The 23,162-nt window shown below is 46.8% G+C and overlaps 1 protein-coding gene across 7 annotated transcripts in view; it reads left to right on the top strand.

Annotated features, from left to right (window-relative positions):
- Positions 1–23,162, top strand: part of LOC133139120 (zinc finger protein 385A-like) — a 91,198-nt gene that overhangs the window by 62,644 nt on the left and 5,392 nt on the right. For all 7 annotated transcript variants that reach the window (XM_061258440.1, XM_061258442.1, XM_061258439.1 and 4 more), the window contains 4 exons: positions 2,133–2,304; positions 16,353–16,694; positions 21,024–21,208; positions 22,082–22,174. In XM_061258440.1, the coding sequence (XP_061114424.1) occupies positions 2,133–2,304; positions 16,353–16,694; positions 21,024–21,208; positions 22,082–22,174 (792 nt within the window). The remainder of the gene's footprint in view (positions 1–2,132; positions 2,305–16,352; positions 16,695–21,023; positions 21,209–22,081; positions 22,175–23,162) is intronic.

The following is a 23,162-nucleotide window of genomic DNA, read 5'->3' as shown; positions in this document are numbered from 1 at the left end:
GGTCCGGCGGAATGGCTCGGGTCTGACTAAAGCAGCAGCACAATACCAGTGCCAGCACCAGCCCCCCGTGCCCGCGAGACGCTCCCCGTGCCCGCGAGATGCCCCCCCAGTTCCCTCGAGATGCCCCTGTGCCCTTGAGACTCCCCCCATGCCCTTGAGATGCCCCTGTGCCCCTCAGACCCTTTGAATGTGAACTCCCAGAGCCTCTTGTCCTAGAGACTGTTCTCCCTCTCGAGTGCAGGAGCACACTGCCTGCAGGAATGAGAATACCAGCATTCTCAAACACCGACGTTCGCTGATGAGAACCGCCATTCAGCTCATCTCAGCTTCCACAGACCAAGGCACTCTTGTGTCTTGCCAAGACGTTCCACACTTTAGCAACTTTAGAAAATAATCCTTCCTGATATCAGGGTAAAAATGAGCTTGACAGCATTTAGACTGTGTTAAACAGCCGCATGTGAAAGGTCTTCTTCTGACTCCACCCTATGCCAGCTTAGTTGTAGTCTGTGGTGCTAATGATAAATGTCTCATTTGGGCGTTATGGGAAGCGCGTGGTTACGGTGAGCTCCACAGCGACGCATCGTAAGCACGCAGCCCCGGGACCGGCTGTCAGCGCCGTAAACTGATCCTCCGCATGCAAACCGCAGGCCAGCCGGGTGCATTATTCATGGGGCAAAAACGATCGCGCCGGGCATCACCGTTACGCCTAACGACTGCCAACACCCCAGACGGCTGCTGTTTCATCACCCGCCATTTTAAGGTGCAAATAGGTAAGTATTGATAAAAATAAGAAACATGAAAACCATAACACAAAATAATAAGTACGGGATAAGCTACGTATACACATACTGTGTGCACATAATAAAATATTTTCTATTTGTCTTTGTGTACGCATAATGTTCGACAGTAGCATACATTGTATTGCTATGGCTATAACGCAGTGGTCCTCACTCCTGGTCCTGGAGAGCCGCAGGGTGGGTGGCTTTCTTTGTTACTCAGCACTTAATTGATCAATGAAAGTTGAGTTGGGTTTGTCTGTCAAAGTGGCAGCTGTAAGATGACCCTGGTATTTCTGTCACATCTCCCCCCCTCCTCCCCAATCCCCCAACCACCGCCCTGCTCACCCCCTCGCAGATAGTAAATTACGATGAGGGGTTTGAGATATAGGGGTCCCCAGGGGCAGAGGCTTAAGCATTGGGCACATCAGCAGGTGTGCTGCTGTTCCACTGGCCCCGGTTCAGCTGACCCGGTGTGTCTTTCAGCCCCTGTTAATAATGCAGAGGCTGGCTGTGTTGAGAGGCAGGAATGGGACAGGCCACTTTCCTGCTGTACCCAGATCAGCGGCAGGGAAAACCCCAGCCTGGAGCACCGTGACAGTGGAAAAAGGGTACTGGCTAAAGAGCACTTCCACACTGTTCCCAGATCAGTGGCGGGCCTCTTGTTCAACTGCCCTGTTGTCATGGTGGCAGTGAGGTCATAATGGAGGGTAAAAATGAAGGTGGTCTGTTTTCAGTCTTGGTCTCACTTATTGGTCACAGTCAGACTATCTCTGATAGATATCAGGTTCCTGTAACACTCCCTTATTTGTACAGCTTGACTGTGTGTATATTCCTTTCTATGTGTGTGTGTGTGTCTCTGTGCGTGTCTGTGTGTGTGTGTGTGTATATATGCAGAGTTGCCAACTCGCACGCTTTTGGCATGAGACTCACGCTGCATCTACGCACATTGTCATTTTTTACATGAAGGGTGATGCATCTCACGCTAAAAATTTGATTTATTTGAGAGGGGAGCATTTAATCTCATGCCAAGACAACCCTGAAAGTTGGCAACTGTGTGTGTGTGTATTTCAGTGCCCCGTGCATCACAGCATCTGCGGTTGCCCGCGTGTTTTCCACGAGCCAAACACGACCGCGTTCCTCGCAGTTCCCACAACGTTAGCATACAGAGTGTACCCTGCTAGCCTGACGGCCTGCTCACACCCTGTCTCCCTCTCTCCCCGCAGAGCCAGGCTGTGACACCCTGCTAGCCTGTGGCCCGCTCACACACTGTCTCCCTCTCTCCCCACAGAGCCAGGCAGAGGCGCCCTGCTAGCCTGTGGCCCACTCACCCACTGTCTCCCTCTCTCCCCACAGAGCCAGGCCGAGGCGCACTACAAGGGCAACCGGCACGCCAGGCGGGTGAAGGGCATCGAGACCTCCAAGAGTCGCCCGCAGGACGGAGACAAGGCCCCGCCCGTGCCCACCGCCTCGCCCTCCCCGCCCAGACCCCCCTCGTCCGCCCCAGACGCCGACCCTGGAAAACCAGGTGAGCCTCCTGCCGCCCCACCCCACGCCCAAAAAAATACTACTGCATCTAAACCCCGCTGACACTCAGAAAATCACTCCTCATGGACGCAGGATATGAACGCTGGACTGGCAGTCAGGTGTTGTAAGCAGCTAAAGATCAGAAGATCGAAAGAGCCTGTAAAGTTTCTGTAGCTTCTTTAGCTACAATACATATTGTTTTTGGTTAGGTAAATATTGCACTTGGTGACTATAAATGGGCCTATTTGGTGTTGCCACATTTGTGTATTCCTGAAAATAAGACTCATGTTCTCCACTACTGTCCCTCAGAGACCCAACAAGAGTGGATTGCTGGATATTAGCCTGTGCAGATATTAGTGAAACATACAGTATCGAGTATTTGTCAGTCAACACACATTAAAGGTCCTGCACTGCTCTCAATGCAATAATCTTCCAGAATGTTCTGCTAGTTCTGGGGTCTTAGGGTAACCCCTTAGGGTACTGGTAGCTCAGAGTGCCCAGATCTTGTCAGTTCCACACTGCTTGCCTGAAACACTTCTAGAATGTTCCAGCATGTTCTTAGACCAGGTTGTAAGCCTGGAACACACCTGACACCTGAATAGCAGGAGGTGTAGCGGTGGTCGGATTTTGGCAGTTTGGCATCGCTGTCATCAGCAACACAAATATTCCTGTGAGCAGAACAAGTAAACAAACACACGGTTGCGTGATAGCAGAGGATAAAACGGCTGGAACATTCAAAGGTTCACTCTGTCCGTCGTCTCACTATGGGTGGCCAGATCAGGGCCCAGGGCTTCGGTCAACAAACAGAATCCCCACTGAGGGCTTATCCAGGGCCCAGAGCTTGTATTGTTTTACATTTCATCTGTTTATCCAGCCCAGTATATTTAGTGAAGAGGTTCGGGGGGCATACCTCCTTCAAACATACAATAGCAAAGCCTCCCGCCAGGGAATTTCACAGCACTGCCATGGCAATCCAAATAGCAGAAGCACATTTTTATTGCTCTTTTTTGTATGTTTTGTTTTGGGGGGGGAGATGTTACATGCTTGTGAAATGTACTTGGTGAGGTCCCCAGGGCCCATATGCACTGCGGAATATGTCCAGGTGAGAAAAACGGGTGTGGCTAGTTCAGAATTGATACGTGCCCAGTTGTCAAGGCTATAGAGCTGTCAGAGGGAGGGGCTTCATTGGAAGCAATGGGAGAGCCATCAGTTTCAACATAACAGAATACGATTCTTGAGATTAACACCAGAGACTTGACACAAATGAACTGCCAGGGGATAAGTGATGTTTTATTGGGACATAATCAAGCTCTCATCCTTTTTGAGTGCCCATAAAGTTCTCATAAAGACAGGCAGAATATGGGAAGGCTTGACCTGCTTGACCTCTCAGACAGGTGGCTGTTGGGGGATTCTGACAGACGTCACAAAAATATACTGCTCTCTCTCTCTGTCAATATAATTTTACTGAGTGAAAGAGAGATGGAGAGAGAGAACAAAAAGAGAACGGACCAATTAGAAGCCATCCATACAAAGTTCTCAAAAGAAAAATAGCTAATAAACTCCCCTACCCTTACACCAATATCTGCCATAATTTGATGTGTCCTGTAGAAAAGAGCAGTACAAAGCCCTTCAATGCCCTGAGAGGGACCTCCTCTGCCAGCTGGTCCTGTAACTGAAGCAGCAGACAGCCTCGGAACATCACAGAAGATCATAAAACAAATTACATCACTTATTGTGACACGCAAACAAACTCAGAAAAGCTAAACTGCATGCCGTGCTAAAAGGATATAGCATGGCAGAGTGACCGTAATGGAAAGTTCTAGACACAGAAAAACATTGACAAGCCAGTGAGTGGGCGACACCGGCAGACCTGGCAGGTTGAGAGAGTGAAAAAGGTGAAAACCCGCTAGTTCATCAAAATGATAAAAATGTGCCCCCTGAAAGAGACAGAGACAGAGCAAGGGGAAAGGAGGGAGAGAAAGGGAGATGGAGAGGCTGCTATTGTTTTTAGGAGATGAGGGAATTTGTGGCTTTTGGCAGAACAGTATACTGCACTTACCGCAGCCTGAGGGACAGCAAGTGACTCAAAGGCAAAATGAGGACTTCTTTTATGGTACATGATTATTTTATTTTCATGACTTTTCCAGGGTATATTCAGGCTCTTCTCGGGTTAATGCTGTTTGTTATTGCAGCAGATAGGCTGCGTGTGAAGCCAACAGAAAGAGAGACGGATAGACGGAGTGAGTGCGTTTAGTGTGGGGGCCTATATTGATTGCAGATTTCATTATTTGCGTGATTTGGCAACACAAAACCCTGTGCTTGCTGCGACGAAAGCTCATTTGAATTTGTATTTGAGACAGACTCCAGCATCTCCATCTTTTATAGTCGCTGAATGGCATGTGAAAGTAGAAACAGAGCCTCAACCACAGAACTATACAAACTGCACGTAAACAGAGCCATCATTCGAGAGAATGAGAGAGAGAGAGATTGAGATTGATTTTGATTACTTTTGATGTTGTCTTGATTGTCACGGTAAAAAAGTCTATTTAGATCAAGACGATAACGATTTATTTAAATACCAGCTCCTTGTGGACAATATTTTGTTAGAGAGCATAAACTCGATCAACTCTCCAGCTGAAACCAATCCTTTTATGAAGGGAGAGGGGGGCAAACAGGAAGTGCAACCAGAGCACTGCATAGAAACAGCTGGTCCTAATTGTATCAGAAATAATCAAACTTTGGGCTAGGCAGGCCAATCCTCCCAAGCCCCCAAACTCCTCAGTTCTCAACACTAGATAACTGATAACCTGAGTCAGTACATCCCTGCTGTAACATCCAGCTATGCCAGCTTGACTGGTTTGAAAATTGAGCTGATCAAGCTGATCATACGAATGCCCAAGCTGGTCATGAAGCTGGTCTAGCTGGGTATGAGCTGGTCAACCAGCTAGTGCTGGTAGTTTGTCCGAGCTGATCAACCTGAGGCAGGAAAACAGCTGCTCTGGATTCAATCAACCCCTGACAAGCCACGTTAAGTCATCTTGAGGGAAAGTGCTCTTCAGTTAGAAAGAATGCAGAACTATTAGATTAATCCACCGCGGTGTAAGATAAAAATGTCTTTTTTCCCCTCTTAAGGCAGCCTGCTAGTCACTTTCTTGTAACGCAGCTGCACATGAGTCTGGCAAGGTTTGGGAAGTTTTCTTTTGGAATACTACTTCCCCTTCAGATGGCTTGGTGTTTCTGACTGAATCCAGGTTTATGTGATGATGAGACAAGCCAGCATAGGTCACGAACCCATTCTTTCCAATAATCGCAAATGGATCTTTAACGACTGGAGTTTCATGTTGTTGAGTCAGTCTCGGTTTAATGCTTCTCATGCAAGACTCCTTTCCTCCCTACAACACAGTGACTCCATCACTGCACTAGAGCATGGGATCTCTGCTTGAGGGAAGACTGCCCCTTACTGGTATGCCAGCAGCCATACCATCATGCAGCCTGCTGAATGACTGAAGCTAAGCAGGTGTGGGCTTGGTTAATACTTGGATGGGAGACCTCCTTGGCAAACTTAAGTTGCTGCTGGAAGTGGTGTTGGTGGGCCAGCAGGGGCGGTCTTCCTTCAGGTCAAATAAATCCTAATGGCCCAGTGCAGTGATGGGGACACTGTGCTGTAGGAGATGCTGTCTTTTGCATGAGACTTAAACCTGATTGTGGTCAATAAAGATCCCATGGCACTCGTTGCAAAGAGTAGGGGATTCCCAGGTGTCCTGGCCAAATCCCAAACCTGGCTCTCTCAACCTGCCACCTAATCATCCCCTGATTTAATTGCCAAAAAATATGTTTTCTCCCTCCCCAACTCAGCTGATGTGTGGTGAGCATTTTTCCGCAAAATGGCTGCTGTTGCATCACCCAGGTGGGTGCCACACATTGGTGGTGGTTGCCCTCTCATCACTGTAAAGTTTGAGTCGCCAGCTGGTGAGAAAGCCACTATATAAATGCAAGGAATTATTATTATTATTCCTGGCCCACTAACATGACTTCATCCATCGTAATCAGCACTAATCAAGACCAGCCCTGCTTAGCTTCAGGTATCAGGCCGGAGACAGCCAGGGGATGTTGTTGTTCGCTGGTCAATACCAGGACGCCCCACTGACAAATGCAGTGACCTTCTCTGTCTGTAGCTCTGCCCCATCCCCCAGGTCCCTCTCCCCCGTCAGGGGAGACTGAAGACATTCGAAGGGGGGAGCCAAATAAGTCGGCCGCTGTTGATCTATATCTGTAACCAGATACTTGCAAAAGAATGCCTTTTCCTGTCCAAAACCTTTTCTCCTGAGCCTCCCCTACCCGACCCCACCGCCCCCCTCCCCCCTTTCCCTCAGTCCCTCTTGGTTGTTTGTTTGTAAGCTGGAGCAAGCTTTTATTTTTACAATGTGATCCCGTAACGCCACTTCCAAAACTGACTCGCCACGGATATGACAGAGTTGGAACAGCTGTGGTTCAATCTGTTTGAGGGGGTTGTCTTGGACGGGCAAGGAGGGGGCTCAGAGTCTGTGAGGGGAGGGTAGGTAGAAAGAGGGTGGTTACTCACTGACCCCCCCACGTGCTCCCGGGCTGTGGTCTAGGGGGCAGCGTCGCGGCGGAAAGGGCACCGACCGTTCCCACGATTCTTTACAAGGGACGGCACAGCGATGTCCTCCTCTGTGTTTGTTTTCCAGCTCCCGTCATGTTTGTTTAAAGACTCGCTCTCTTCCGCGCTGTCTTGGAAAATGGAAGACACCACACGGCGATGGCCCCTGGGGCTGTCAGCTTCCACAAAAACAAAACAAGACATCTGTCTCCTTTCTGGAACAATCTTCGTGGCTGTCTTCCACAACATTCACAGTGTTCCGCAGAATCCAATAATATTTGTTCAGGTAAAGTACAGTAGTTAGATAGTTAGCAGGAGGTAGCCCTGTGTTAGTGAATTAGTGGTTTGAATAGAAATGGTGAATAAGGGCAGTATAATCAATTAGTAATGTATTTGCTTTTCAGACTTTAGAATCCTATTATTTGTTTTTAGTACATTTGCTGAAACAATGGGAGTGTCCTCTTTAAAGGAAAACACCAACATTTTGGGAAATATACCTTTTTTCTGACTTACCCAGACTTAGACAAAATGTTCAATTTCGTTTTCATTTTTGTGCATTCACTCGCTGAATTCCCATGTTAGCAAAATGTGTTAGCTTACCTCCTTCAAAGCGAGAAAATAGACCTTACAGCAACTCCGAAGCTGTCTTATTTACACAAGGTATCATGTGTATTTGAAATACACGTGTGGAGAAAAAATTTAAACAAGAAACATTTTCAGAGAAGTTAGACGGTTGGAACTATAACCACTGAAAACACACACGTATCCTCTTCCGTCTTCCAATAGTTGAGCGCAGTGATCTGTGCACCTTCTGATGGTAGTTTTAAAAGGCAGAACTTTTAAAAAAACAAATTCATGGACCCCTGGGACTATACTGTATTTTCAGTTTATGAATGAATCACAATGTTCTTGCCACAGTATGGGGCCTGTTCTCCTGATTGGTCCACCCCAGTCAATGATTGACAGTTTGTGGCGTCTCCACCCACTTTTGGGCTCATGAAGCTTCACGTCTGCCATCACTGCTCTGGAACCAGCCTAACGTGCCTTACTATAGCTGTGGGTAGCAGGGAGTCATTGCTGGAGGGGAGGGGCTGGAGGGTTTCGACAGAGCGGTTAACAGGAAAGGGCGGAGCCGCGATGTGGCCGGAATGCGGCCTCTCAGCGGCTGTGGGTTTGGCCGGGCGTGGCGGGCGACGTGGGGCGACGTGGGGCGAGGCGTTTTACTTTTACGGGAGAGCTGCCCCACCTCTGCCCTCTCTCTCCTTGTAATGAAGCGTCCCGCGGAAACCACACACACATCTGCAGAATGCACATGGGTCTCTCTCTCACTCTGACACACACATACACACACACGCATCCACACGCACACACACCCACACACAGCAAATGCTGCACCCTGTGCTTTTCTTTCATTTGCACAATGGTTTTATAATTTTGTTTTCTTTATTGGGGAGATGTGGGTGGTCCTGATGTGGTTGAGCGTGATTGTACTGTTGTTCACTACGCTATAAATATAGGATAAAACCACACCCCCTCCCCCCTCTTCTGTCTCCTGAGAAAAAGGCTGGGTTTGCAGCGAGGGTGGGACTTGACTAATGTGATTATGTTCATATGCAATATCTTCCATGCTGTATAAACTCTACGGCAGTCTTGGGTCAAATAGTAATGAAATACACAAACTGGTTTTTGGCTGGATAGGTCCATTTAGAGATATTATGATATTTAGCTTCTGCAAGTGCTGTAGTTTTATCAAATATATGATCCAGAAATAACGTTAAGCAGTTCATTTAGATGTTTTTATACCAGTCGTAAACCAAGCACCAAAAAATAATTTCAAAGGCATTTTCAGAAATTTCCTGTCTGAAGACCATTTTTTTCTTCAACTTAACTTATAGATATAGCGACCAGATTTTACTTGGTGCTTCTTAACGAAATTAGCCAGGGAAGTACAGAGGGGTTTTTGATCTATTTTGTCATTTCTATTTTATGGAATATTTGATGTGGAAAAATACCATAATATCTGAATTTTCTGGCATGCATAGTTGCTTAATAATTCATCAATAAAACTAACATTTTCTCATTTAAAAATTAACTCAGACTTTTCACTTAATTCACTGAGATAAAAAAGTGATTTAGAAAATATGCAAATTAGCAAATTCATGACCATCCATATGTTCTTAAAAAATTTACTAAAAGTCATATTCCAAAAAAATTTTTTTGCTTTTGTGTCCAGATTCAAAATATGAAATGTAATTTTAACATTTTAACATTCTAATTTAACTTTTCAGTTATGATTGTATATGATTGTATTTCAGTAAGTCAAACATTTTTGCACAGACTTTTTAAACTGTACCTGAAGAGTTAAAGTATTTCAGGCACGTCTTTGGCCCTGCTGTGCTCAGTAACTCTTATGTGAAAGTCTGAGGTTGTTGCTTTTTAAAAATAAAAATAAATAAAATGCAGCTGTTGGCTTGAAGAGGAACCGGGAGGATAGGTGGTCGACCACACCAACTTCTTGGAAAATTGTTTCATTTTTTAAAAGAATATTTGTCACTTTATTCTGCCAACCGACATCTCCGCCTTTAAACAGCCACCTGTAAAGAGCAGTGCCGCTGACACTGTGGCGTACTCGAGCCCGAGACCACAGGGCCTGGCACGGCGAGTGCCTTCAGCAGTGGAGCCAGTCGGAGGGGCTGCTTCCTAACGGGGCGCACATACGAGGAGGGAATTCACATTCACTTCACGCACAGCTCATCCCTGACACCTGCAAGGCTGCAATCCAGTGAGCTTCAAAATCACCCACTCCGTCACAGCCGGGGCCGGGAGCCAGCCGGCCTCAGCGGAGACAGCTATTGGCCGGGACCGGTTGCCGAGCGCCTGGCCGAAAGCTGATTGGCTGGCGCGTGCTACCCGGGGCAGAGCGGCCGTGATGTAAAATGTGAGGTAAACTCGCGTGTCGTCACCCGACTGCGTTCGGGGCGGCTCAAAATACCCACACGGAAAGATTAGAGTCATCTGTTTTCCTACTGGCTCTCTTCAAACGATCCACAGTCAAACATAATCACACCCATCCTGGCTCTGCAGCATGTATGGAAAGGAGGCAATGTTTTTGCTCCCTGTATCCCCACGGGCAGAGTGACGTAGCAGTAGCGTACTCTAGTTTTGGACTTGTCCGTTTGCTTGCCCAAAGCCTGCAGCTGACGGGATTGCGGCCGCAGGCGAGCGCTTCGTTTATCTGCCGTTCACGGTTGCGTGGTCCTGGATGGACACGCCCGCCTCTCCATAATGAATGGGCCGCTCCTCGCAGCAGCAGTGCAGAGGCATAGAGTTTCCCAGCTCGTTAATCATTAACGGTGGGCGGGGCCGGCACTGGATGTCCTCACTGCTGACCTCGCTCTCCGGAAAGGGGTCGTCCCTGCACCCCCAACATCACCACTGCGCCCCAATATCATGTGTAAGCTAGTGCAGCAGTTGTAACACTCTTATGACAGCTACAGTCCCTGTGCAGCAGTTGTAACACTCTTATGACAGCTACAGTCCCTGTGCAGCAGTTGTAACACTCTTATGACAGCTACAGTCCCTGTGCAGCAGTTGTAACACTCTTATGACAGCTACAGTCCCTGTGCAGCAGTTGTAACACTCTTATGACAGCTACAGTCCCTGTGCACCAGTTGCAGCACTCTCCTGATTTAGCCTCTCTGCTTGATTTTGCCTCTCTGGCTTTCATTAGCGTAACATTGAATAAGCCAGCTCTCAAGCATTCAGTAAGTCTGCACTATGCAGTGCATTTTCTCCTTTTCCTTCTGTATCTGTTCCATATCAGCATTGGGAGTCACGCCATAGCTTTATGGTTCAAACGGATGTTTATAGCATTTACATTGAACTACCATTTTACTCCGTAGCACCTTTTAATCTTTTAATCTTATCATTTTTACTCCTACATGTCAGGTCCTTTACCTATTCTGCTTCAGCCAGGGGTGCCCTGCACTGTCAGTCACTTTGAATAAGGGTGTCTGAATGTTATCAGCAATGCTGTGTGTGGTGCGGTGCTGCCATTTCCTCCAGATCACAAGGGGGCACCACACACATTAAAAACATTGCATTAACAAGACCCTTATCCCACAACCATACCTGATTTGTTCCTTGATTTGGTTTGCTTGTTGGTTGGGTTTTTAGTTGGTTGGTTGATTAGTAGAGTGACTGGCTCTGTTGTTGCTTTTTGGATGTCCAATTGATTGATTGTCTGCGTACTGTTTTATTTGGCTGTTGTCCATATCTTTTCACACATACAGCACAGTTCCTTGTGTACGAAGTGAACAGTGGAATACGCCACAGATCAACTTTACACACATTTTTCAGACAACTAGCTTTGGGAACAACCACATTCTCCTGAGATCTTAAGATAAAAAAAGTACAGTTGAAAAGTTGCTTTGTGGCATATTCCACTGTTCACTTTATACAGTTCACTAAGAAGGGGTATTTGGAGTTTGTTTAGATCGTGTGACACATATGGATCGGATAGTGTGTCGTTGCTTGGCTTGGATGTCATGGAAACAACATGGCAGGCAATCCAATTTTAGATACCAAATACATACAGATGCAGAGATAAAGTATGTGCTTTGTGTGACAAAGACTGACCTGGCTTTTTTAATGTTATGCAGATTAAAAATACATGGTGAAATCTTATCCTGGAGTCATTATATAGTATATTATGGTACCATCACCATGCAGCCGCCCGGAATGTTCCAGTTTTCTCGCTTTTATCTGCCGTATCCGCACCAACACCGGAAGGACACGGCGTCGACCCCTGAGCCAAAGGTTCCGGAAAGTGGTTGCTCAGCATAGAAAGAGCTGGATTGTGGACAATGGCCCCCACAGCACCGCCCAGTTCAGACCCGACTTCCTTCCTGAACGCTGGAGTAACACAGATGCAGCGAACAGCTGGACCTTCTCAGCTCCAATAAGTGAGGCATTTCCTCTGATGTTAGATGCTCTTTGGGGGGGGCTGGGTGTCAAATATCCTGATTGAAAACAAGATCAATGAAAAGTGACTCCACAGTTGCTCTGTACATGTTTGTGGACAGCGCGATTACTATCGAAGCAGGGAGAGTTCAAACATGCTTACTGTTGATTGGTGAACATCTTACTTGGTAATGGACACATCTGCTTTATATTCTTTTTACTCTTTTCCACACTTTATACTCATACCCTGCAACCTACACCCTGTACCCCCACATGTACCTTACACCCTACACTGTTCAAGCACACTGACCCAAACTACACTGTTCTTTCCTTAGGCCCTTCACCCCTGTTCCCGATGTGTGTTCAGGAAAGAGTAGGGGCTCAGGCCTGGGTCCTCTGACAGGCCGTGATGCGGTCTGGGATGTCAGAGGTCGCTGTACTGACCACCTCCTTCCCAAATCTCAGCCTCAAAAACAACCACCCACCACCTCTCTATACTATCATCTGTACAGTGACCCCCCCGCGACACAGCGATCAGTAATGCGGGCTGCCCCAAACTAGACCGCAGAAAACTGAAAACAGGAGCAGGACAACTTGAAAAACTGTCTCAGATGCGGTCACATTTAAAAAAAAGCTGTTTATTATAAATGATTTCAGGGCAGGAGCAGTTGGATCTCAGTTGTTTTCTGTCATCTGTCTTGGCCTGGTGGGCGAGGAGAGAGGCTAGAGGTGGTAAGTCCAGGGTGTCAGGCTGTAGCCTCCTGTGGGCCCCGTGCTGTGAGGCAGGGCAGAGTTATGGGCCCCACGCTGTGAGACAGGGCAGAGTTATGGGCCCCACACTGTGAGACAGGGCAGAGTTATGGGCCCCGTGCTCTGAGACAGGACAGAGTTATGGGCCCTGCGCTCTGAGACAGGACAGAGTTATGGACCCTGCACTCTGAGACAGGACAGAGTTATGGACCCTGCGCTCTGAGACAGGACAGAGTTATGGGCCCTGCGCTGTGAGACAGGGCAGAGTTATGGGCCCCGTGCTCTGAGACAGGGCAGAGTTATGGGCCCTGCGCTCTGAGACAGGGCAGAGTTATGGGCCCCACACTGTGAGACAGGGCAGAGTTATGGGCCCCACGCTGTGAGACAGGGCAGAGTTATGGGCCCTGCGCTCTGAGACAGGACAGAGTTATGGGCCCCGCGCTCTGAGACAGGACAGAGTTATGGGCCCCACACTGTGAGACAGGGCAGAGTTATGGGCCCCGCACTGTGAGACAGGGCAGAGTTATGGGCCCTGCGCTCTGAGACAGGGCAGAGTTATGGGCCCCACACTGTGAGACAGGGCAGAGTTACGGGCCCCGCGGCAGGCTGGCACGTGCTGCACGGATGATGCGAGTGGCGGGGAGCCTCCGGACGCCCCCTACACCGCTGGGGACCGTCTGCAAACGCATGGCCCTCACAAAAACATAGACTGAGCTCCAGGAATGCAAATTCAGCAATGCCCCAAAGCTGCCCCTCCACCCCAGTCTGCCAGCACACATGACTCTATAAATGATAACACTGAATGTAATCCTAAAAAGGAAATTGAACAGTTAAAGTCAATATTTTTGTTCGTCCCAGAAATACTCCCCCATATCCCTTTAATACCTTTAATCCGGCTGGGATATATTCCTGACCCTGTCACCCCCCCCCCCCACCACCAACCCTGCGACCCAACCCACCCCCCTCCTAACACTAACCGCCCACCCCCTCCCCCAGCCTTCAGACCCCACAGCTGTGAGGAAAGCTGTGTTGAATGCGCTGAAAGCGACGGACGGAGCCCTGTAATACCCTCCACCCAAATTTAAGGGACGCTTGGTGTGCCCCCTACATACTGCATGAGTATTCTCGGGTTTAAAAGTTGCAGTTTTGAAAACGAAAACCTATTGTCTGTCATCTTATTGTAGCTCTTAGATGCTAATGAGATCTCTCTGGCTCTCTACATCCCTCTCTTGCTTTCTGTCTCTCTTTAAATGATCAATTTCATTTTGCTTTATTGGCAGGACAACTACAGTGATATTGCCAATGGAACACAATAATAGTATAGTGTACATATAAACACACAGAAGCACAAACATAAACATCTTTCTCTTTCACTCTCTGTCTCTCTCTTTCTCCACCTCTCCATCCGTAAGAATAACCTGAGAAAGGCAAAGGCAGGTTCTCTGGTTGAGTGGCATGGGGTGGGGCTGAAATTTGAGTGGCATGGGGGTATGAGGGGAGGGGAGCTTTAGAGGAGGGTAGGTATGGTGGGATAGGGCATGGGGCATATGGTGTGGTAGCGGGTGACAGTGTACTTAATCCTGGGTATAATTGGATGTGCTTGGGAAGGGGAGTGGGATATATGATATGAGGCACATGCTGTTGGTTACAGGGTGTAAGTATTTGGGGTGGTGTCATTTGTTGGCTGTAGGTCTTATGTTATAGGTATGGTATACGTATATAAAGACAATAAATAATATGTGCTAATAAATTATAATGTCCATTAACTTACATCTGCATCAGTCTGTTGTCTATATGTTCTTATCTTTACAACACCTCCACCGTCAAACAATATCCATATATTTTAATTCTGGTTCTGTTCTGTCAAAGATCACTTTCTGTTGGCAGGCTTGCTTCAGACCGTTGCTTTGGTTGGGGGAACCAAGATGGCCTGAGCCAAGATTGAAGGATCCGGAGGGTATTTCATGAACCTGGATTATTGAGTTAGCTGGATAACGGAGTAAAACCCAGAACAGCTCACTGAGGTCCATGTTCCAGATTTGGAGGGTTCCTGGTTTTACTCAGTGCTGTTATCCAGCTAACTCAGTAATCTTTCTTTGTGAAACATGCCTTTCCTTCAACTTTTCTTCACCAAACTTGAGAAGGCTAGTAATTCTCTCCTGTCAGTAATCCGTTCCATATAAGTGTCAGATAAAGCTCTTTGTTAGTCGGTGAAGTATATGTAAACCGCATCACTTCCTGTGCACTGCGTAAAAATTTTGGCGGGAATGTTGGTCCCCAAAACCAGCATAGTCCAGAGGCAGAAAATAGATAATACAGCGGTATATTTATACAATAATTATACATGTATTTGTGCCAACGATCAAGCTATCAAAAAGGACATTTATTTCTATAAAATTTTAAACTATGTAGGTTTCAGAATGTGTGCTTTGAGTGTTTAGGTGAGGTGCAGGGTGTAGACATTATGGGCCCCGCAAAGTACACCTTACTTGTGGGGATAGTTATGCACTGTTTGGCCTGTTCTGGGCTCCAGGAAACTTTAGCCCTGAAGCTAAAGCTAGAGAAACAACTTGACAACTGGGAGGTGTATTGCTCTCTATGGCCCTTCAAGATTGACTGATTGATTGATTGTGTGTGTGTGTGTGTGTGTAGGTACTGATGACTTTTGGACACATAAGGCATTGGGCTGGTGAACATATGGTCTCTGTTTTCGGGTTCTGGGTGTCATCAGCTCTGACTTGGGTCTGATCCTTGATCCTAGTGGTCTTTGATCTTTGCACACCTTGGAGTACAGTGGGAGAGACAGGCTGTGGTCTCGTAATTTGGACTGTAAAAATGAACACGTGTTAATGTTCAGATGTTAATGTTGATTAATTAGAATTTTTTAATTAAATATATTATTTTAATTATAAAGGCGATTTAACTGATATTTGGGATCTTTGATAATTATTAATATATTAAATCAAAGGAACATTGAAGGAGGATGTTAGCCATTAAAACCACTACATTCATTTAATTCTCTCCTACCATGGGCATGGGTAAAGAGCGAAATTTTGATTTACACCCAGCATTTCTAGTGTGCTGTCTGCAGGATGTGGATTTAGAGAGTTTATGTGGGGTACGCAGTGGATTTATCGGGTGTCTGTTGCGAGACGTGGCTTAAGTTTAGAGTGCTTGAGCAAGGCTGCAGAGTGAAGGCTGGAGGGTGAGCGTGTGGACCGTGGGGTACAGGGTGTAACTGTATGGTGTGGGTTACAGGCCGTGGGAGTGGGTGCATGGCGCTAGCGTGTGTTTTCCATCTTCCATCGAAACGGCGAAACCACATCACTCACAGAGCCAGAGCTGGCACTGGCTCTGTCAAACCCACCTCACGGGAAGTCCCCACTGTTTCCTTTTATGCTGTTTCCCTTCTGAAACTCAAAAAGAGCATGCTATAATTTGGGGTTATGTAGCGAGAAAGACCAAGGTCTTGTTAAAGCTGATTGAAGCCTTCACTGGGAGCGGCAGGCTCTTGAGAGAAGATGGCGGGTGGGGCGTTTGGCGAGAACAAGCTTGTGGGGACGCGGCCCTCCTGCGGGCTGAGACGCTGGGAACAGAAACTCCTCCCTGTCGTAAAACCCGCAATAAAAAAATGGGATTTCAGAAGTGTCAGGAAGCTTCATGACCTTCGTGAGAAGGTCAATTTCTGAACTGTCTTTTCTGTTTTTCCCTTACAGATGAAATGTCACAGCCCCTCCCACAAATAAATGGCCCCCAGCTGGCTCCTGGCTCCCTCCCCCTGTCAGCCCCTCCCATCCCAGACCCCACCCTCCTGTCTGTCTGTCAATCCCTGGCCCCTCCCACTGCCCCAGTCCTGCCCTCCTCTTCCTCCTCCCCCGGCTGCGTTACCCCCCACCCTGACCAGGGAGGCCCCGCCCCTGTTGCTGCTGGAGGCCCCGTCCCCAGCCCCGCCCCCAGCCCCCCTGAGTCTGAGGAGGACAAAGCCAAGAAGCTGCTGTACTGTTCACTGTGCAAAGTGGCCGTCAACTCCCTGTCCCAACTGGAGGCTCACAACAAAGGTACACTGCCGTGTGTGCGTACACGCATACACTCACACACACACTCACACATACACATACACACTCACACACACACTCACACATACACATACACACTCACACACACACTCACACATACACATACACAGTCACACACACACTCACACACACACATACACACTCAAACACACACTCACACATACACATACACAGTCACACATACACACACTCACACGCACACACACATACTCACACATACACATACACAGTCACACATACACACACTCACACGCACACACACATACTCACACAGGCATACACTCACACACAAACTCACACACACACATACACACTCAGTCACACTCACACACACTCACACATACACACACACGCATACACTCACACAAACTCACACACACACATACACACACTCACACATACACTCACACACACACACACACACTCACACATACACATACACTCACACACACTCACACACGCATACACTCACACACACACATTCACACACACTTACACACATAGTCACACACATAGTCACACACACACACACACAAACACAGTCACACACACACACACACACTCACGCATACACTCACACACAAACACACAGTCACACACACATTCACATGAACTCACACGCACACACACACACAAACACACACACATTCACATGAAAGCACACATACACTCAAACACACACAAACAAACACAGTCACATTAACGCACAAATACACACACATACACTCACACAGTTACACTCATAGACACATACACACACATACACTCACGCACAGCAATATTCATACACTATCACACACACAAACACACACAGTCATATTCATACAAACACATACACACACACATATTCACACACACAAACACACACACACTCACGCATACAAACACACACACAAACACATACACAGTCACATTAACGCACACAAACACACACACAAACACACTCACGCATACACACACATACTCACGCATACACACACACACTGCCCCCTCTCCTGCATCACTGCTCTAACCAGCCCGCAGGCTTCTCTGCGCTGTGGACCAGGGCAAAGGGGTATTTAAAGAAACCCGCCCCTCAAAGATTTATGACCCTGGGCTGCACCCCTCCCAGTGCAATATGGGTAAACCTGCCACAGAGCTCTGCGCTAAATTACCATGAAAGCAGAAATGTGCTTATTTCAGAGTGATGATGAGGGGTCTCTCCTCTGCCACATGAGCCTGTGGGACAGAGAAACCGGAACCAAAGTTTATCCGTCACAGCTCCACAGGGGAATGATTATATCGTCCCACCAGCCTTTACAGCTACCACTGTAAACATTGTTTATATATCATTTTAGAGAGGCGCATTGTTTTAAGAGACTGGTGGGGTTTTTTATACGTTGTTTTTGTTGAGCAACACAAAGTGTTGTGCAAAGTTTTGTGTGAAGAAGTATAAATCAGGCTTAACGCTGACTGGGCTTAACGCAGCGAGGGCATGCTTAGTGTAAACGCTGTTTAAAGATATTCCCTGTGTTCCAAAAATCCACTCCAGCAGGTCTGGCCTGAACGTGTGTTTAGAGCGGCTATACTGGAGAAATAACTGTGATTACAGAGGGATCTGGGCTCTGGGCAAAAGCGCAAACACGCATATCTCCGAACCACAGCAAACACACTCACATGCCTGCCACATACATGCACACATACACACACACCCCATGAGCATAAACTTTATGCATGCACCCACATGCTGTACGACATGTAAATACACACGCATACACACCACTTAATGTGCACACACCTTGTGTTTGCCACATACACAAACGCTGCCACACAGACAGACACGCAGACAGTGAGGTTGGTTTCTCGTTTGATTGCCACCATCAGTTCTGAAGTCTTTGCCATGTGGACAGCTGACCAGACTAAGCCAGGGAAAACTCTGGACGTATGGAACCAATTAATATCCCCCCCCCCCCCCCCCCCCACATGGACCCCACCTCTCCTGGAAAAGCAGGGGGAAAAGAATTAAAAATATGAATTAACTAAGATCCAGAAATCAAAAGCATGTGTAGAGTTAAACCAGACGTGAGGGAGAGGGAGCACATTCTTATTAATGACTGTTTGTGCTTTGGCAATGTGTACTACTTACACATCTTGCCAGTAAAACATCTTGGAATGAACAGAATTGAATTAAACCACATTTAAAGTGTCGGAGGGAGAGACAGATGAAGAGAGAGAGAGAGACAGAGAGAGAGAGAGAGACAAAAATAGAAAGGGAAGGGGAGACGAGGATTAAAGAAGGAGGGAGAAAGACAACTAGAAAAGAAGGAGAGAGAGAGAGAGAAATGCGATAGAGAAGTCACAGTATTATCCTCTGAGGTAACGGGGTGGTCTCACTCTCTCCTGCCCAGTGCTTTTAAACTTTTCTCTTTTATTTAAAAAAAAACGTTTCTTTTATCTGAGTTTAGAACATGCAGGCTTGAGAGGCTAACCCCAATCCAGATGGAAAGCCCAAGGTCACGCTTTGTTTATTGAGAACAAAAACAGAACAAAAATAACAGCAGAATAACCACCCAAAAACATTTGGATTGTTTTGTGTGTCTGTGCGCTTTTTTAAATCACTTCCACATAATCCAGTTCCATGACTGGCACTCACCACCTCCTCTGGGAATCCAAGCCCCGCCCGTCACCATGGGTTTTGCCAAAACAAAACAGCGGGCGCGCTGCGCTGCGCTGCAGGAGGAATGCACCGGGTCTGCCTTTTGGCTCTTTTTTTCTTTTCTATTTTGTGGAGAAAACACTGGAATTTTTCAGCCAAAAGCATAACATGTAATCACTTGCAAAGTAGGTATTTGGCGAGGCCTTTGGTTTTAATGATTGCAAAGTAAACACTCGCATTATGTTCATCTGAGTCATGGCATGTCGCTAATAAGCTATTTGCAGCACCATCAAAAACATGGTGTTTAATAGCCTTTGAAGACATGAGGCGGTTCTCTGTTGACAAACCTCGTGCGACGGGCCTGAAAGTTGCAGGTTTATATCCCTGTCTTTGCTACGTCCAAATGTCTCTCCCCATATTTCGAAGCAAATTAAGCAGAAAACGCACCTTGTTGAGGAACGTGTGCACTTGTAAGCAGCTTAAAAGCGTCTGCTAAATGACTAAAATGTAATGTAAATGTCTAGCCAACTAACCGAGAGTCATACAGTATGTTCGCATTTTGCCGCTATCGGTAGATGTCGATACGTTGGAGTTCCTCGCATTCTAATCTAGCGGGAATGCGAGCCTGCGGCTACCAGCTGGATTCACCCAGAGATGGGTTTCTCCTCCGGTCGCCACTAATCTCTCTTCCTCGTGCTATGCAACCACCAAAAGCGCATTGGAGGATGACATGTGCTTCTGGGGTTTTGGCCAGGGTTTCCCGTGAAGCATATTGCAACAATTTCTTTGTAAAATTGGCTATATAAATAAAATAAATTAAGCCACGGTGCTCTCGGTAGGCAGGTGCACATTCCATAATTCCACATTGCGGAGAAAGAGGGGTAAAAACTACATGTTAATGTGCCTTAATGTGCAGCAGTCTGTTTTGGACACCACGCCACTATTAAGTCATTTAAACAGTCCTTTGAACCATTGGCATTTTGCTCTGTCGTGTTTCAGGATTGTGGAATTAAGTCCCCACTTGTCGGCTCCTGTAAACAGCAGACGCTGAAACTGACATCTATGAATTATCTCCAAACTGAATATTATCAACAGTGTATTTATAGACAGAAGGCAGCAGGTGTGGACCAACTGCAGCTAATTATCAGATACTTAAATTCAGAGCGTGACTTTATTACGCACACTTTACTGAACATTTCAACTGTTGCTGTAAAATGAATACATTAATTTATTAAAAACCCTTAAAAATGGCTTTAATATACTACTGTTAGAGAGAAAGAGGACGAGGGGAGCCATATCTTTTCAGTTTTGTGAAAACCCCAAGGACAGTGAGTCATTGGCAGCGCGTTACGTTTGGCGGCTCAGAAGGCGAGATGGATTTAAGACTGATTTAAGACATGTCACTGTGTCCCTCTAGTGGTGAACAGTCCACACTGCGCCTGCTGCACGGGGAAAGATGCTAAATGAATCAGTTGGCCAGCCGGCAAACATCATTCTGCGCACGCACTGCTTATTGCGTCTTATGTGGGATATTATTGTACCTTGCTAAGCGGTTAAAGGCACACATATAGATGGAAGAACATCATTTAAATGATTGGAATTTAAAAAACCGAATTGAACTTAGTTTAATGTTCTGGTGATCCCACCCCTCTCCTTCCCTCTCTCCTCTCCTCCAGGCACCAAACACAAGACGATTCTGGAGGCCCGCAGTGGGCTAGGCCCCATTAAAGCATACCCCCGCCTGGGCCCCAGTCTGAGCGGGGAGCCAGGAGGGGCCTCAGGGGACCCCAACACTCAGGAACGCACCTTCCACTGTGAGATCTGCAACGTGAGGGTCAACTCTGAGCTGCAGCTCAAACAGGTGAAGGGCAGGGCCCAGCGGCTGTGGGCCAAACCGCATACTTACTGCAGTGTACTACACATACTACATTTCAATAATAATCAGCCTGACAGTACGAGGAGTATGCCAGTGAACACAGCCCAGGCTTAGTTCCTTTTGATGTTAAGACATGGTGCTCACTACTGCCACTGTGGCCTTTTGATGTTAAGACATGGTGCTCCCTACTGCCACTGTGGCCTTTTGATGTTAAGACATGGTGCTCCCTACTGCCACTGTGGCCTTTTGATGTTAAGACATGGTGCCCACTACTGCCACTGTGGAGCTTTTGATGTTAAGACATGGTGCTCCCTACTGCCACTGTGGCCTTTTGATGTTAAGACATGGTGCCCACTACTGCCACTGTGGAGCTTTTGATGTTAAGACATGGTGCTCCCTACTGCCACTGTGGCCTTTTGATGTTAAGACATGGTGCCCACTACTGCCACTGTGGAGCTTTTGATGTTAAGACATGGTTCTCACTGACTCCACTGTGGCCTTTTGATGTTAAGACATGGTGCTCACTGGCACCACTGTGGTTTACTCCAGTATTGGTCATTCAGACCTGTTTTCAAATTCTTCAAATTCACTGTTTTTTCATCATCTACCATCTCCCCTTGTTATGATCCTCTTTAAGTTATTGTGTTATTAGGACATTACATTAATACTTCTATGGACAGTCAGTGGGTGACGTAGCAGTCCCTTGGTACATTTTGTATACAGTCTATGTTTTAAATAGTTTTTTAATACTAGATCTGAGCATGAGACCTGCTGCATCTGGATTTTATTACTAACATTGTCTGTCTGTCTTTCTCTCTGCCTGCCTGGCTGCTTGTCTGTCTGTCTGTCTGTCTGCAGCACATATCGAGTCGGAGACACAGGGACGGGGTGGCAGGAAAGCCAAACCCTCTGCTGAGCCGGCACAAGAAGCACAGGACCCCGGACCTAACGGTACTGAACCCCCCTCCCCACTGACCTCGAGCCCAGACAGGCTTATCTTTCTGTCAAAGCTGAGGGCCAAACGCTATAGACCCCTTCACGGCCTATTTCATCAAAAACATGCACCCTCACTTTGGCAACAGAAGTACGGCTTTGTTATTATGGAAACCGTTGGGACAGGGAGGGAATCGATTCATACATCTTTTTCAACAGAAAATGTCCGTCTGTTGCATTTACGGCTGTGTAGATGTATGTGTATACTCTAGGTTTTTCAACCAAATACATTTATCTATCTGGCCACTACAATGGGACCCATTTTGTGATATCCTCTACCAGAGGTGTTGCTAGACTAAAAGTCTCTCTAAAATCTAGATGCCCCATTATCTAGCTCCAATCAGCATTGCCAAATTAAGCTTATCAAAATGGTCCTCAGTCATTCCCCTTGGTCCAATCATTACGTTGTCCCCCTTTCAGCTTCAAATCGCAAACTCTGCCTGTTTGTGGTCAAATCTGAGAATCGCAAGGTCTCAGAGAGTACAATACTGCTGTAGTTTCCATCTGGCAGTGCTGATTAGTGTTTATACCAGTCATGCGGCAGCTAGCTTGAAAAAATCAATATCAGATTGTCATTGACGCTGAAATAACACTTATTTCACATTGAGTATTTTAGATGCATCAACCCTGAGCTAGCTAAGCAGTTTGTATCATTTTAGGACTGCCCAAGAAGTACGATATGATCCCTTCTCAATGAGTCACTCATCATGCCCAGTAAACATGACCTGGCCATGGCCCAGTCAGTTATACTGTTGGGAACTGGAAGATTTTTGTTGGTTTTGCTGAGTTTAGCTTCGCTTAGTCACTCAGCTTGCTTTCCAACATTTTACTGTTGCCAAAATGCCCACACATCTTTCTTATTGTTGTTTACAAACTTTAAAGGGGTCTATAGTGGTGATATTGAATCTGAATTTGATATACAGGCAATACAATTAGAAAATGTAGA

Source organism: Conger conger, chromosome 10 (assembly GCF_963514075.1).
Source record: "Conger conger chromosome 10, fConCon1.1, whole genome shotgun sequence".
Lineage (NCBI taxonomy): Eukaryota > Metazoa > Chordata > Actinopteri > Anguilliformes > Congridae > Conger > Conger conger.
Note: the sequence above shows the minus strand (reverse complement) of the source record. Positions and strands in the feature narration are given on the sequence as shown.